Source organism: Elgaria multicarinata, chromosome 9 (assembly GCF_023053635.1).
Source record: "Elgaria multicarinata webbii isolate HBS135686 ecotype San Diego chromosome 9, rElgMul1.1.pri, whole genome shotgun sequence".
NCBI classification, from domain to species: Eukaryota; Metazoa; Chordata; class Lepidosauria; order Squamata; family Anguidae; genus Elgaria; species Elgaria multicarinata.
In genome coordinates this window covers 626,700-644,144 of record NC_086179.1, presented here as the reverse complement: position 1 = coordinate 644,144, position 17,445 = coordinate 626,700, and the positions used below count along the sequence as shown (strand labels likewise).

Here is a 17,445-nt window from a genome sequence, read left to right as displayed (position 1 = left end):
TCTCTGCCACCATTTGAGGCCCACAAAGGCGCTCCTTCTCCAACCCTAAATGCCCGGCCAAGGGGTCTGGCGAGGGGAGGGTCCTGCCCCATCACCAGGCCCAGGGCCGCTGGAGACGGCAGAAGGGCCCGACCGAAAGTGCAAAATAAGCACGTCCCGGTTCTGCGCCGGACTAGCGCCCGACCCCTGCAGGAGCCCACTGGAGGGGGGGGTTGCTTCGCACCTGAGGGCAGAAGCCCCCCACCCTGCCTGCTCCACAACATGGCCCCTCCTTTCCTGCTACCCAAACCTTCGCTGCTGGCTGCCAATCACCCTCGGTGCAGAGGTCGTGCCTGGGGGGGGGGGGGCTCTCCAGCACCTGGGCCGGCTGGAAGGCTGCTGGGCTGGCAAGGCGGCTGTCTGCTGCCCTCCGACAGAAGCCCCACCAGGGGAGCCACCCTGCAGTGCCAGCCTGGCCAGGGCCCCCAAAGCCCAATGCCAGCCATGATGCTCGGAGGCCATTGCTCTGGTCAGGTCCAGGCGGTGCCATCGCTCCTTCCTGCAGGCTACCAAGGTTCCCAGCGCAGCCCTGTCACTGAGCACGCTTGGTTAATTGGGGGCTGAATGACTCTGAAGGGCAGGTGGGCGGGGGGCGGGGTGAATCACGGCCCTTTGGCGCATCCCTTGACTAAAGCGGGCTGTACGGCTGCCTGCAAAACCCGGAGGAGCCTCACCATTGGAGGAGGCGTGGGCCCGAGAAAAGCCCTCCACCGGCGCCCAGAAGGCGAGCCCCAAGAGAAGGTGGTCCCGGGACTGCAAAACGTCTCCCAGGCCTACTCCAGGGAGACCTCGCCACACATGCAATCTGTGTAAGAACACCCCCCTCCCCTCCGAAGACACTCTGTCCACGGGGTCTGCTTCACACTGCCGACTGGGAGTGCCGGAATTAAAACCTTCCGGGGACACCATTAGGTACCCGCTGACCTGCAGCAGCCGGGCCGTCGGCCAGAGGCCTGTCCCTGGGCAGCCGTGCAGAGGGGGCCCCTCCCTGGGAGCAAGTGGCCAGCCGCCTGGCCTGGATTCCGGCCAGAGACGCTCGCCGGGAAAGGGGCGGATTCCCCGCTGTGTCATGACCCGGCGGCTCATGACCGCCCCTCCCTCGACGCTCCCATGTCCGCTCAGGGCTCCCGCATCCTCCCAGCCTTTGCCCTCTCCCCCGCCCCACGCAGGCTTTGCGCTGGAGCAGTCTGCAGAGGTCCCGCTCCCGCAGCCCCTCGGGGGCGCTGCCTTCGGCCGGTGCTCAGCTGCACTCACCGGGCCTCGGCCGCCAGCAATTCGTCATAGTGGGAAGAACGCTGGTCGTCGTCCTGCCGGTAGCGGATGACCGTGGCCAGCCCCTTGCTGACCAAGGCTTCGGCGATGTTGCTGCAAGGCAAGAGGAGAGGCCATGAGCCGCAGAGGGCGGAGGCAGGGAAGGCTCCCGGGGGCTCTGGCTGTGCAGGCCCCACACCGTCCCCTCTGTGCCCAGCCCCCCCAGCAGCTCCTCCGTGATCTCGGAGAGCAACAGGAACCCCGCTCGTCCCCAGAAGGCGACGCACCCGCCTCGGGGCCACAGGGTTGGCACCTGGCCTTGGCCTGCTTCACTCCCCGTGACTCAATCCAGACAAGCTCTGCGGCTCACTGTTAGCGGGTGGTTGGCTTGTCCGGCAAGGTGACGTTCACCCTGTTCTGGAGGGGGTTGCACTCCCCCTAAAGGATCGGGTCCATAGTTTGGGGGTGCTCTTGGATCCAGAGCTGTCACTTGAGGCACAGGTGAACTCGGTGGCAAAGAGCACCTTTTACCAGCTCAGGCTGATATACCAGCTGCGCCCTTATCTGGACAGAGATAGCCTAGCTACAGTGACCCACGCTCTGATAACCTCTCGTTTGGATTACTGCAACGCGTGATACGTGGGGCTGCCTTTGAAAACAGTCCGGAAACTTCAGCTGGTACAAAACAGGGCAGCACGTTTACTAACAGGGACTGGCCGGCGAGATCACATTACGCCAGTCCTTTTCCAGCTTCATTGGCTGCCAGTCCAGGTCCGGGCCCGATTCAAAGTGCTGGTACTAACATTCAAAGCCCTAAATGGCTTGGGGCCAGGCTATCTGAAGGAACTCCTCCTCCCCTATGTACCTGCCCGGACCCGAAAGCCACCCTCAGGGGTCCTTCTCCATGAGCCCCTGCCAAGGGAAGTGAGGCAAGTGGCTACCTGGAGCAGGGCCTTCTCTGCTGTGACCCCCTGGCTGTGGAATGAGCTCCCTAAGGAGGTTTGCCTGGCACCTACGCTATATTATTTCAGACGCCAGGTGAAGACCTTTTTAATCTCTCAGTATTTTAACAGTCTATAAATTAATTTTAACTTTGCTGTTTTAAATTTGTATTTTAAATTTTTATTTCTGCACTGCTGCTGATTTTAATCTGGTTGTGTTTTTATAGTGTATTTTATATCATGTTTTTATACTGTTGTTTTATACTTTGAATGGTTTTAATTTTTGTGAACCGCCCAGAGAGCTCCGGCTATTGGACGGTATAGAAAAGCAATCAATCAATCAATCAAGGTTGAAAGGGCCCAGGGGCCCTTCGAGGGCTCGCCTCCCACCTCCCTCATCCTGGAGGAGCAGTGCCGAGTTCCCCACCACCACGGACAACTTGAGGAGGGCTCAACGGACCACCTTCTGCTCATCCAGGCACGTGCGCAACCGTCGCCTTGCCCTTTCCAAGGCAACAGCTGGACCTGTTTTGCAGAGCACCAGCTTTCGCCTCAAGACACATTTGGCAATGTGTAACTGGTCAGAGTTTTAGGGGGGAATGAATGGCCCGTGTTAGCCTTGACCATCGACGCCTGGGCAACGTGGCCTACAGGTCCGTCATGAAAAATAAATAAAAGTACAGGTGTTCTCAACTCTTCTGCAACCACTCTGCAGTCCACCTACGGAGACCCCCGAGGCTCTCCCAGGCTAGAGGCCTTCAAGAGGCAGCTGGGCAGCCATCTGTCAGGGATGCTTGAAGGTGGATTCCTGCGTTGAGCAAGGGGGTTGGACTCCATGGCCTTGCAGGCCCCTTCCAACTCTGCTACTCTATGTTTCTACGACAGAGGAGATCAGGAGGAGGTTTTAAAATGGCTTGATGAGTGGCAGGTGGAGTGGGGGATAAGGGGGGGGGGTTCACAGCTCCCTGGAGAAACAGGTCAACCACAGACTGGGCCACAGGAACAGGGGAGGGTTGTGGCTGAACCTCCCCCCCACCCCGAATGCTTCTTCACAAAGAAAGGGGCGCTCAGCACAAAGACTGTGGAATAAGGCAGCACCTCTGGATCCAGCCAAGCACAGAGCCTGTCCCCCCCACACACACACGCAAACACAAGCACAGGGGCTGGGGGGGGGGCTTCCCTGCTGCTCTGTAGCCCTTCCCCCATGAAGGTGGGGCTGACACCTCTCTTGCCCATGGTAATCCGGAAGCAGCCCACCCCCAGCCTCCCCCCACCTCGCCCCCTGCACAGCGTGGCATGGAAATATACGGTTTGCATGTTCGTTCCTCCCCCAACCGCCCCCCTCCACTGGCCAGCGTTGAGTCGTGGCCCGGTGGCCGAACCCAGGGCCCCTTTGAGCGACGGCATCGAGCCGCCCTGCTACACTGGCCCAGGCAGGCCACGGGCCCAGAGCTGCTGGCTCGGAGCAGCTCCTGCCTCAGCAAGGAGGGGTGGGGGGGAGTGAAGCTGTTCCTGGGAGCCAAAAATAGGCTGGGCCGAGAAGGGGGGAGGGGAGGGGGGAGGCACATCGCAGGATCGGCAAAGGAGGGAACTGGCTGCCAAGAGAACGGGGCAGCTGCAGAGGCAGGGCGCGAAATGCCAGGCAATCAGGAATCAGCCGCCGCCACCGCTGCCTATTTCGGGGAACGGGAGGCAGGAGGCTGCCTCACACCCGCAGCCCACGGAGCTCCCCACGCCCACCCCCAGCCTCCCCAAGCCAGCTGCCTCCCATAGCCTGCGCTGGGGGCCGAGGGGGGGACCTGAGCAATTCAGGCCCAGGGGAGCAAAGCCCCAAAGCACGGAGCGCCATCCAACCCCCGGCCCCCGGAGGTAACCGTCAGCAGGGTCTGTGCAGGAGGAGCCAGAGAGAGGAGCCTGCTGGGCCTGGCCAGCAAAGGGCTCATGAGGGAGGGGGGCAGGGGGCTGCTGCTGACACCATGGATGCTCCTTGGGGGTCTGTCCCTGCCTCCCTCCCTGCCTCCCTCCCACACGCAGAACAGAGTGCAGAACAGCAGGTGTCCCTCTGGCTTCCACACCACGCGCAGGTGGACAGGCGGCCTTTTCTCCTGCACAAGAGGAGGAGGAGGAGGGGATTCCCCCGCCACAAGAGGATCCGGAGAGGGCCATCAAGGCGGAGGTCCTCTGGGCTGGGAAACCGGCTCCTTCAGATGGAGGTTCACAACGGGTCGTAGGTGGGTGCCGCTCCCTCCCTAAAAGGCCGAGGGCGCAGTCGGGCGGGGGGGCTGCTGGACTCCGCGCTGACTGGGGACGGCCGGGAGTGCGTTCCACCACCTTGGGCTGTAGCGCCAGCTGTGGCCCTCCCTGGAGAGGACAGACCTCGCCTCAGCTATCCTTGCACTAGTGGCTCCCAGGCTGGACTACTGCGGTGTGCTGTTTGTGGGGCTGCCTTTGAAAACAGTTCAGAAACCTCAACTCGTGCAGAATGCTGCCGCCTGAGGATGAGTGGGAACGAGGAGTTCCGATCACATGAGGCCTGTCCGGTGACAGCTGTGCCGTTGCCACAGTGTTTCTGAGCCCGATCCAAAGCGCTGGTCCTGCCCTCCCTTTAAGAACGGAATGAGGGGCCCTTCTCATTTGCCCACCCGTGAGAGTGAGATCAGTGAGGTGGGAGCCACAGTGACAGGGCCTTCTCTGCAGTGGCCCCACACTTTTAGAATAAGTTGCCTTTGGAGCGCCATCATGCATCATTGTTGCAGGCTTTAAGGAGGCCTTGAAAACATGTTGTTTTACCTTGGCTGTCTCTTAGTATGACTGCTGTTGTCGCTGTTACTGCTGCTGGTTTTTATGGTTTGCTTTTATTGTTGTTAAAGTTATTGTGTTTATTGCTTTTAATATTTCAACTGCTTTTATGTATTTTGTTGCGGTAAGCCGCCTTGGGAAGGCTTCTGCCTTGAAAGGCGGCCAAGAAACACCTGACAATAAATAAATAGTCAGGCCTGCCCCACGAGGGCTGCTCCTGCCCCCCACATTTCAGCTGGCAGCTCCAAGCCCTCTGCCCCGACTGCCCAGGCATTTGGCCAGGCTCTTCCTCCGCCCGGCGTCATGCACCCCTCCAGGCCCAACAGCTCAGCAAAGACTTTGGTGGCCCATTGGAGGCCGGGCGCTGCTCACCCCTTGGCGGCCTGCCTCCCCGCCCTGCCTTCCGGGGACACGCCAGCGCTGACCCCCTGCCTCTCCCCCCCCCCGCCCCCAGCTCAGCACAACCCAGAGGGCACCAGCAGCCCTGACCTGCACGGGACAGAGTGGGAAAGGTCCTGGTCCACTAGCCGGCATGCTTTCCCCCGGGGCCGAGGAGGGACTCCTGCCTGGCGCAGAGAAGGAGCAAGCCAGGCTGCGACACGCCTTGCCCTCCCTCCCTGCCTGCCCCCAGGTCAAGAGCACAGCAGAAGAGTGGCCCCACCGCTCTCGCCGTGACTGACCACGTGGCCTCCTGGCCTCTGGGCCACCTGCAGCCACCGCAATCCCCTTCCCTCCCCAGCACCACATCAAGGCTTCTCGGCAGCCCTAAGCAGCCATCTGAACGGCAGGGTTGGGATGGGGGGGGAGCCCCATCCTGAGCCACCGCTGCTCCTGCCCCTGCCGGGTCGCGCCAGGATCCGATGCTCGCCCAGCTGGGTGGTGGCCAGAGAGGTCCAGGGTCGCTCCCCAGGGAGCCGGTTGCTTTCAGCTTTTCAGCAAAAAAGAGCTCCCGGCGGCCTGCATTTCCACCGTGTTCGCAGATGCCTGTGCAAACAAGGAACCCCTGGAAGAAAGGCGAAGGGGGGGGGAGAGCGAGAGAGCCGAGTCTCCGCTCTGTGCAGGCGCTTCGGAGGCTGTGCGCTGGAGATTGGCACAGGGGCATGTTGGCAAAGCGACGCCTGCAGCTGATCAGTTCATGGAGGTTTTGTGCTGAGTGGGGGGGGCTCAATGCTGGAGCTTGGCAGAGGCGGGGGGAGGGAGGGAGCAAGGCGGCCGGCCCTGGCCCAGACCTTCCATTCGGCAGGTGGCAAGGAGCAACGGCACAACCGCCAGCACAGCAAGCGTGGCAGATCTGTGGCGAGAGCAGCGAGGGGCGGCTGACAACAGCCAGGCAAGCGGGGAGAGGAGAGGCTGTGCAGCCCCCCGAAAGGGCAGTCCTCTCCCCCAGCCACACAGAAGCCTCCAGCTTCGCTCCCCAAGGCACGGAGTTTGGGGCTTCCGGGGGAGGGGGCACGGCCACCCCAGGGCCAACGGCACCCCCACCCCGCTGTTGTCAGCAGACAGTGCGTGTCCGGGTCTGATCCAGTTTGGAATTATAGGTTAGGAATCATAGGTTCATAGAACAGTAGCATTGGAAGGGGCCTACAAGGCCATCGAGTCCAACCCCCTGCTCAATGCAGGAATCCACCCTAAAGCATCCCTGACAGATGGTTGTCCAGCTGCCTCTTGAAGGCCTCTAGGGTGGGAGAGCCCACAACCTCCCTAGGACACGGGTTCCATTGTCGTACTGCTCTAACAGTCAGGAAGTTTTTCCTGATGTCCAGCTGGAATCTGGCTTCCTGTAACTTGAGCCCGTTATTCTGTGTCCTGCCCTCTGGGAGGATCGAGAAGAGATCCTGGCCCCCCTCTGTGTGACAACCTTTGAAGTATTTGAAGAGTGCTTTCGTGTCTCCCCTCAGTCTCCTCTTCTCCAGGCTAAACATGCCTTTCCGTTCTTCCAGTCTCTCCTCATAGGAGCCAGACTGAGAGTGGCGGTTCAGGAAAGCAACCACACTGACTGCAAGCATCAGAGCCTGGGGGGAGAGGGTGTCTCCAGCCCCCAGCAGGCCCCAGGTGTCCCTCGGGCTGGTGCCAGTGCCACTGCCCCCCAGCAGACCGCAGCACTTGCCGGGGGGGGGGGAGGCTGGCTGCTCCCCACCCTCGCAGTTGACAGACAGGAGATCAGCTGCCCGTCCCACTCACACACGTGGACATGGGTCTCTCTACTGCAAAGCCCCCCCCTCCCATCCCCATGCTGGCCCAGCTGGGAGAATCCCACACGCTCCTTGCCTGCCTTCTACTCTCCAGGCCTTCTCTCCACTTGAACACAGAGCCTCTGTGGGCCACTTTGCATGTCACCATAAGCTCCCTGCGGGGGTCCAGGGCGCCGTTTTGAATTCTGCATGGGCCAAGAAGGAGGGACAGTGGGACCCCCCTGCCACCTGGGATCCTGGGTCTGTGCTTCTGCCAGCCCAGGCATGTAGCCTGTTTGCCAAATCACAGGCCTGCTTCCCTGGCTAGGCCATCAGCCGCCTCAGGCATTCCTGATGGGATTGTCAGAGGGACCCCCAAGGGACCCCCACCCACCCAGCCACCCACCTGCTTTAATGGGCTCCAGCTGTAGCCAAGGGACTGGGTGGGAGCTTGCTCGAACCAAGTGCCCAATGACCTCAGCCGCACAGCCGCCTTGGCCAGGACACCAGAGCTCCACGCCACGTTTCTGAGCCAACCCCCACCCACCCACCCAGGCACACAGGGTTTGCTCCAGCACCGAGCAAGGAGCGCCACCGTCACCTTTGGCCCACTCAGGGCAGCTCTGAAAGACACGCAGCTGCCCTGCAGCCCCAGAGAGCGGCACAGAGCACCGAGGGACGCCGGGCGGCTTTGGTGGCCTGATCGTGCTTCCTGGGGCTTTCCAGAGAGCCCCCACGTATTTCCCAAAGCTAGCCTTCCCGGGGCCACAGGGGATGCCACAGGGGAGGGCCACGAACACCAGCACCCTGGAAGCAGCTCTTCTGGGGAATGCGGGGGGGGGGGGCCTCAGGCATGCAGAACTTTTATGCATTTCTTCCACACATTTATATGCTTGTACTGGAGCAAAGAGGATCCAGTCCAGGCCCCCTTCGCCTCCGTGACTGCGCTGTAGACCGAGTATATCTTGATCTGAGCCAATCATTTGACAAAATCTCCCGTGACATCCTTGCTGACAAGTTGCTAAAATGTGGGGGCTGGACGATACGCCTGCCGGATAAGATCCACTGCTGGTCGAGCTGCCACACCCAGCGTGGCCCTCATGAACGGCCCGTGTCAAGCGGGCTCCTGTCCAAGACCCTGCGCTTTTCAACGTGCTTAGAAATGACTTGGGTGTAGGAGTAGAAGGGGTGTTTATCAATTTTGCAGATGAGCTGAAGGGGGGAGGGAGCAGTCAGTAACGAGATTCAAAACCAATTCGACACATGGGAACACTGGGCCAAAATCGACAAGACAAAATTCAAAGGAGATAAATGTAAAGTCCTGCATTGAGGTAGCTACAAAGAATCAAAGGCACAAGTACGGGATCAGGGAGACCTGGCTGGGCAGAACGGTCGCGTGGAGGGCCTTGGCGGATCATAAGCTGGACATGCGCCCACAGCACGTGGCGGCTGATAAAAACCTAAACCCGATTTTAGGCCACATAAACAGAAGCCTAGGCAGGATTCAGAGCTCAGCGGTGGAATTCTCTGGGGGGGCGGAGCTTGGCAGCCTGAGCGATGGCGGGTTTCTTCTGAGGCTCTGAACGGCGCTTGCCGGAAAAGGCAATTATCTCTCTTTTAATGGGCATGAATCTTTGAGCAACTGACAGAAAATGATTATAAAACCAACAGGAGCCGGGAAAGTGGAGAGATTTGGAGAAGGGAGGTGAGATGAACTATGATTAATGCAATGTCTGTCTAAACGGTAACTCTATGAAAAGTGAAAGTAAACGCTGACTGACGCAGTTTAAAAAGAAGGAATTTATGTTTGCTGGACATTGATCTGTGATATAACCTCTCATCTTTATCTCACATGGGAACGATTGGAATGCTGGCTTTCTAAGGTTAAAGTGGTTGACTGGATTTATTGGCGTGGCGAGAAGGGGGGTGAAGGGGTGAAAAAAGCTGCATTTGGCATTCGGTGAGGGAGATGTGGGATGTGAGAGACTTTGAGTGATTAAATCTGATCCCCTCTAGTGAATGCTGTTGTGAACTGGATTTTTCCCCCCTCCTCGTGAAGAAGGAGCTGTGAGTGCTATATAATAGAGAAGCCAGCATAAGTTGCTAAGGAAGAGAGTTGGACTCTAAGATTTATGCCCTACCCAGAAGGGACCCATGCCCAACGTTAAAAAAAAGATCAAAAGTTGGGAAAAGCTTAATAAACAAAAAAAGAAACCTTCAAATCATAATTTGGCTTACCTCTCCTTCCTGGGAAGTACAGCCCCTGGAGTTGAACAGGAAGAGGAAGATATAGACCCAGTCTCTTTGGATACAATACCAAATAAAGAAGGAAACATGGCAGAAGGGGGGAAAGAAAGTGGTAGTAACCCTCCCTCTTTAATGGAAATCAAGGCTATTATAGCAGAAAATAACATGATTATTTTTAAAAAAATGGATCAGCAAATGAGTGAATTCAGAAAACAAATGCGTACTATTATGGATAAAACGATGGAAAATTCGGATAAGATCAAAAAGATAGAGGCTAAAGTGGATCTGGACCAGAAGAAACAAGAGGCTTTCGAAAAATCAACTAATATACAATTTAAAGAATGGGAATTGCGTTTGATCGCCTTGGAAGATCAATCTCGTAGATCTTCGCTTCGAATAAAGCAGCTGAAGGAGACGCAAGGAGAAGATCTTAGAGAAATTATCGTGAACTGGTTCAAGGAGCTGACGCCTGACATTCCAATAGATGGATCGGATCTGGACCGAGTCCACCGTGTGGGGGGGAAAAACTACAAAGGGACTAGAGACATATTGGTGAAATTTGGCAACTATTACAAAAAAGAGCAAATTATGAAAGGATTGAGATCTAAGGTTCAGATACAGTGTAAAGGCAAACCAGTGCAAATTTACAATGATCTTTCTCAACGCACATTAAATTGGAGACGTAGTCTTAAACCAATAACGGAAACATTAATGAAGAATAAAATTCCTTATGCATGGGGTTACCCGGTTTTTTTAAGATTTACATATGGGAGGAGGGAATACAGAGTAACCTCATTGGATCAAGGTAAAGATTTGCTGAAGAGGCTGGGTCTGGATGGGGAAGCAGATGGGGCTGGAGTGGGTGGGGGAGGGAATGAGGCTGGGACATCTGGAGAGTAAGAGAATTGTTAATTATGTTGGAGATAATTGCAAATAAAAATGCTAATATAGAGACCTGCCGGCCAGGCACAGCACTGCCTCCCCCCTCCCCCTTTAAAGTAGATGGCTGGAGTATTAGACTCACGGGGATATGGGGGGGGGATTAGAGTGGGGGGGTGGGGAGGGGGGGAAGGTAGGGGAGGAGGGATCGGGGTAGGAGGGTGTGGGTTTTATGTATGGAGTTTGTGTTTTTATGTAAGCAAGTTTGAATTGCTGAGCACAAGGGATCGGAAGAGATTTCAAAAGGGTGATTATGGATAAAAAGATAAAGGTATCAACACTCAATGTTAAAGGTTTAGGGGCAGTCGTGAAAAGGAAGAGAATAGAACAAATGCTAAATAAAGAGGGATCAGATATTATAATGATCCAAGAGACACACCAAGGCTCCGAGAATTCGAATATGATAAAATTAAAGTGGTTAGCCTATTATGAAAAATCATTAGGGACATCAAAAAAAAATGGAGTGGCCACTTTGATTTCAAAAAAAAGTGGGTTTATATTAGAAGAGGTAAAAAAGGATGATAAGGGTAGATATCTTATGTTAAAAGGTAAAATTGAGGGAAAGGTTTATACTTTGATTAATGTTTATGCCCCAAATGAGAGGCATAGAGAATTTTTTATAAAGCTGTTCAAAGAAATAGAAGAATTTAAGGAGGGGTATGCATTATTAGCTGGGGATTTTAATATGGTTATGGATAATAAAAGGGACAGGTCAAATCCCACTAATGCTGAAAAGAGGAACAATATGACTATATTGAATAAATTAGTAAAAGAAAATGATTATTTAGATTCGTGGCGCTTACTTTATGGGAATAGGCCTGGATTTTCATACTTTTCCCCAGTTCATCATACATACTCCAGGATAGATTATATATTTGTTTCAAAAGACTTTGCAACGAGGATTTGTAAAATGGAAATGGGGGTAATAAAAGTAACCGATCATGCCTTGTTAAGTTTAGAATTTACAGTTAAGAAAGATTATAAAGAGGCATATAGATGGAAGTTGAACACAAAGATATTGAAATACAATAAAATAGTAGATAAAATTCGGAAGGAACTGTCGGAGGCATGGGAAATTAATGAAAAAGGAGGAACAGCTGGGTCAGTCATTTGGGACACCATGAAGGCTGTAGCAAGAGGAATCTGTATTAGAGAAACATGTAGTTTAAAAAGACAACAACGTGCAGAACAGGAAAAGTTAGAGATAGAAATTAAAAACTTGGAGGAAAGATATTGGCGAAGTAAAGATAAATATAAATTAGTGGAAATACAAGCTAAGAAGAAACAATTAGAAAACTTAAATATAGAAGAGATTCAAAAGAATTTAATGTATATGAAAAGGGAATATTTTGAAAACAGTGATAAGAACTCGAGGTTGCTTGCCAAGCTCACACAAAAAGAAAAAGGGAGGAATGGGATAGAAACGTTGAAAGATAGTCGAGGGAATTATTGTCATGCAATGAAAGCTAAAATAAAAATTTTTCAGGAATTTTATCAGGAATTGTACAAGGGTAAAGAAATTCAACAAGAAAAGGTGGAGGAGTATATTGGAAGGTTTATAAAGAAGGAAATAAAATCAGAATATAAGGAGTTAATGGAGTCAGAAATAACTCAAAGAGAAGTTGAAGAAGTTATTGATAAGTTAAAAGTGGGTAAATCACCAGGAGCAGATGGTTTGGGTCCAGAATATTATAAGGTCTTCAAAGATTGTTTAGTTCCAAAATTAATGGAACTTTATAATAGGATATTATCAGGAGAGAAGATACCTGAATCATGGGAACATTCAGTGATAATTCTGATCCCAAAACCAGATAAAGATTTGACTAATCCTGATTCTTATAGACCTATTTCTTTAATAAATCAGGATGCTAAAATTTTTACATCTATTATGGCCAAACGATTAAATAAATTTTTGGCAGAATATATAGGAGCAGATCAATGTGGGTTTGTGGTAGGAAGACATATGCATAATTTAGTGGGTAGAGTTTTAAATGTAATAAATGTAATAAAAAAAGCAAATATTAAGGCAGGTATTATGGCATTAGATATTTTTAAAGCTTTTGATTGTGTGAGCTGGCAGGCACTAAAGAGTATTATAGATAAATTGGGATTTGGAAATAAATTTAAAAATGTAATAGAACAGTTATATTCCCAAAATACGGCGGTAGTGGTGGTAAATGACGGACTTACTGAAAAGATACGACTAGCCAGAGGAACAAGACAAGGATGTCCGCTCTCGCCGGTCCTTTTTGTAATGGTTATGGAAGTTTTGGCGAAGGCACTAAGGGAGGATAAAGAATTAGAAGGAATTGGAGAGGTAAGGGAGATAAAGCTAAACATGTTTGCGGATGATACTTTATTGACCATTAAGAATCCATTAAGAAAATTAGAAAGAATTAAATATCAGTTGAGGGAATTTGAGGAAATTACAGGGTTAAAAATAAATTGGTCTAAATCAGAGATGATGTTGTTTAACTATACTAAGAAGGAAGAAAAGGATTGGGAATTTAAGGGGATGGAATTGAAAGTTAAGAATGAGATTAAATACTTGGGAATTAAAATTACAAAAAATCTAGAGAATTTAGAAAGGGAAAATTTAACGAGGTTAAAGAAGGAGGTATTAGAGAAATTGGAGAAATACAAAAGATTAAATTTATCTTGGTTTGGGAGAATAGCTTTGATAAAAATGAAGATACTAGCTAAAATTAATTTCGTATTTAGGATGCTACCTATAAAAATATCAGAAACCGAGATAAAAAGTTGGCAAAATATTATTAATAAATATTGTAATGGAGAAAAGAGAGCAAGAGTGAATAAAAATAATTGGTACCTAAGCCAAAAAAAGGGGGGAATGGGTCTCCCAAACATAAAATTATACTACGTAGCAAATAGATTAAGACATGTTGTAGAAGCAATTATGGGAGTAGGAGATTTATACTGGATGGAAGAAAAAATCATAAGTAAGGTAGAGATGAATCTGGAGAATGTTTTTTTTAAAGATGGAGGAAGAAAATGGGTTGGAAGTATAGATAATCCACTCCTGAGGACTCAATGGGAAATTTGGAGCAAATTTAAAGGGAAGCTGCTTCCGAGCAACTCTCCCTTAGCACCGATAATAATGTTAAAGAATTTCCCAGAGGATCTAAAGGGTAGATTATGTAAAATATTAAAAGAGAAAAATAAAATAAAATTAAAGGATTGGGTAAGAGATATTAAAACAAGAGAAGATATGGAAAATTTGTTAAAGGAGAAGAAGCTATCTTGGCTAGAATATGGTCAATTAGAACAATGGAATAAAAAGTGGATTAAAGATAATAGAATGTGCAGAAAGATGACGAGGTTTGAAGAATTAGTAGTAAGTAAGGAGAAAGGAAAAGGAGGTAGTATAGTTTCAAAAGGATTAATGAGTGAAATATATAAAATATTGTTAGAGAAGGAGTTTAGAGAGAATACAGAGAAAGTGATTTGGGAATCAGATTTGAAGATACAAATAGGGCGACAGAGCTGGGAGGGACTATGGAAACAAAGAGTGTTGAGAAGTTTATCAGTAAGAATAAAGGAGAATTATTTTAAAATTTTATGGAGGTGGTACCTAACCCCGGTTAGATTGAACAAGATAAGTGATCAACATTCAGCAAATTGTTGGAGAGGATGTGGGGGAAAAGGAACGTATTTACATATGTGGTGGCAATGCAAATATGTACAAAGATTATGGAAGATGGTGTTCTCAGAAATTGAAGAAATAGTGGGAATGAAAATAGAACAAACACCAAAAATAGCATTGCTGTCACTATTTGAAGATATAAAGTGTGGAAAAGGAACTATAGAGCTGATATCGAGTTTGTTGGTTGCAGCACGATTGATGATAGCTAGGAACTGGAAGATCCAAGGGGAATATTCTATTGAGGAGTGGTATAAAGTAGTATGGGATATAGCCATTAATGATAAACTGACATGTAATATTAAGTGGAGAAAAGGCGTAACTAAAATAAATGAGTTCGAAGGAATTTGGAAACAGTTCCTAGTGTTCGTGTTTACTAAGGGAAATGGGAAACCACCATCAGAAGAAACGATTAGATTTTGGACTCAAGAATGATCCCGAGGTGGGGGGTGCACTTTTATGTTAAGAATGAAAATGTTGTAGTGTGATAAGGCATATGTAAAAGTTTTTGATATTTGTACTCAACAATTATTCAATATGTATGAAGCAGATATTTGATGTATTTCTTTTTCTTATTGTGTTTGTTTCAATTATATTTTGGAAATGTTCATTTATGTTTATATAGTGTTGAAAATGAATAAAAATTATTAAAAAAAAAAAAAAAAGCGGTGGAATTCTCTTCCACAAGATGAAGTGATGATGGCAACCGTCTAAGACACCGTTAACGGGGTTGATGGAGGAGTTTGTCTTGGGTTTTGCAACGTATTTATTTATTTACTTTACTTAGTATGTGCAAAGGGTGGGGGGTTATAAGGGCTTGTTAGGATAGCATAGGGAAAGAAGCTTTGGGGGCATAAAAGGGGTTTAAAGCGATATAGGAGTAGTGGGGAAATGCTTTAAGGTTAAGGGAGCAACTGGGCCTATAGAGAATCACTACAAAAGGAGCTTTTAGATGCTTTAAGGCAGAGATAAAGGTAAGATTTGTGGGGGTGGTGGGTTGATAAGATTTGATATTGCTCAAATGACCAGACGTTCGCCATTAAACGCTTGTGACTTGTTCCAGCAGTACGTGTTCCTCCTAAAGTAACTAAGTGACTGGTCAATGGTTAGAGAAAGGCAGAGTTGTGGTTTAGAAAATCCCCGTGTCTGGAAGAAAAGAGAAGTAAACTAGACAGCTGACCACATGAAAAGCAGAAGTGATGTCCGGTTTAGGGATAAACAAGTAGGTCAGAAAGGATGAGACATTCTGGGAAGAGGATAAACTGATGAAGTGGACCAATGAACCTAGATATTTTAAAATCCTGCTTAAATGAATATGTACTAAGAGGGAGGTCCCTGACTTTGAGAAGGGTTTTTAAGCCTGATGAGATCCAGGATGTTGCTCCGAGCCTGGCGCGTCGGCCTCCGTGACTCCTTAGTTTGGCCTGGGAGAGATGGAAGTCCCTCTGCAGAGAAAGTCAGCTATGAGTGGTGCAGAATTTGTCAGTGCACAGCCACAAGATCTGTGAGCGTGACATTTTGCTTTGTTTGGGTAAAGGGTCGGTGACTGTGTTAAACTTTGTCTTTTCTTGAATAAAACACATTTAATTGGTTTAAGTAGATGTCTTAAGCTCTAAGTGTAACCTGGGTGAATGCAAACATTCTGTCTCGAACCCTCAAGCGCGCCTGCAGCTACGACACTTGGGCCAAACTGAGGCTATCTGAGATGGGTGTGCCTGAGTCTTCAATACTAGGGGCCCTAGAATTTTAGCCTTCTAGTTTCCTCCCTACAATGAGATCAATCACCTCCCACAGCCAAGGGGAGAAGAGCCCCAGGCCCCAGTCACCCCACAGAGCAGGTGAGGGGAAAAGAGCTCATTGGGCCAGCCCGCCCTGGAGGGCAGCTTTTAAGTGGCTCCTGCCTTTCTGCTCGGACCACACAAGAGAGCTGAGGCTCCCACCAACCCTACCAGCCGCAGCCCCCTCCACTCCAGTCCAACACTCACATGCCGCCAATGGTGACCGTGGCGCAGGTGCGCTCCGAAAAGGCGGGCGCCGTATCTGTCGCGCTGCTGGCTGGTCGGATGTAGTCCACTGTGACGTTCACCTGCAAAGCAAGGCACACAGGCAAGGCACACTGTTAGTTTTACCCTACCCTGTGCCTGTTTGCATTCTCTTCCCCTCCTTATTGTTTTATTATGATTTTATTAGAATGTAAGCCTTTGCGGCAGGGTCTTGCTATTTATTGTTTTACTCTGTACAGCACCATGTACATTGATGGTGCTATATAAATAAATAATAATAATAATAATAATAATAATAATAATAATAATAATAATAATAAAGGTGGGCGGCCACGGAAGCCAGCCACTCCAAGCGGGGAAACGGCGGGCCTCCTGCTAGCAACACACCCTGGGGGAGAGCTGAGCTCCTTGCAAAACAGATACAGGAGGACCACTTCGCAGTCCTTATGCAGGCGCAGATGAAGCCACAAAGCTGTCTCCAGTTCAACACCACCCCAAGCACTCCAGCCAAGGGTGAGCGGCCACCAGACCCACAGCATAAGCCAAACGCCCAGGACACTGAAAAGGAAGGCCATCCCCCCTTCCTCCCCTCCTCCTCTCTGGATCAGCGTGCGGTAGCTGTGCTTCAGTGGTTCCGGTCCTACCTCTCTGGCAGGTTCCAGGTGGTGATGCTTGGGGATAGCTGCTCCTCAAAGAAGGCGCTGCCGTGTGGTGTACCACAAGGTGCCATCCTTTCCCCAATGCTATTTAATATTTACATAAAACCGCTGAGAGAGATCATGCGGAGGCATTGGGGGGGGGGGCGGGGTGCTATCAGTATGCTGATGACACCCAAGTATATTTCTCTCTGCCTTCGACAGCAGCGTCCGCTAAGGAAGGTGTGTCTCCTCTGAATGAATGCTTAGAGGTGGTAATGGGCTGGATGAGGAAACACAAACTGAAGCTGAATCCAGACCAGATGGAGGTGCTCACTGTCAAAGCCTGCAACCTGGGTTTGGAGGTGTGTCAACCGGTTCTGGATGGGGTTACACTCCCCCTGAAAGACTGTGTTCACAGCTTGGGGGTGCTTCTGGATCCGTCGTTCCAAATGACAGCCCAGATAGATGCGACGGACAGGAGTGCCTACTATCAGCTTCGGCTGATACGCCAGCTGCGCCCCTTCCTAGAGTTAGAAGACCTAAAGACAGTAGTCCACGCACTGGTAACTTCAAGGCTCGACTTCTGCAATGCGCTCTACATAGGGCTACCTTTGTGCCTAGTCCGGAAACTTCAACTACTGCAAAAAATGGCAGCCAGGCTGGTCACCGGTACACCCAGGGGGGATCACATTACACCAGTCTTAAAATCTCTTCACTGGCTGCCAATTAGTCTCTGGGCAAAGTATAAAGTGTTGG

At 50.3% G+C, this 17,445-nt stretch overlaps 1 protein-coding gene across 1 annotated transcript in view; it reads right to left on the bottom strand.

The window, feature by feature from the left end:
- SND1 (staphylococcal nuclease and tudor domain containing 1) overlaps nucleotides 1-17,445 on the bottom strand; it is a 225,939-nt gene that overhangs the window by 99,965 nt on the left and 108,529 nt on the right. The window contains exons 12-13 of the mRNA XM_063134449.1: nucleotides 16,034-16,134; nucleotides 1,294-1,404 (exon numbers count right to left, since the gene is read on the bottom strand). Coding sequence (XP_062990519.1) covers nucleotides 1,294-1,404; nucleotides 16,034-16,134 — 212 coding nt within the window. The remainder of the gene's footprint in view (nucleotides 1-1,293; nucleotides 1,405-16,033; nucleotides 16,135-17,445) is intronic.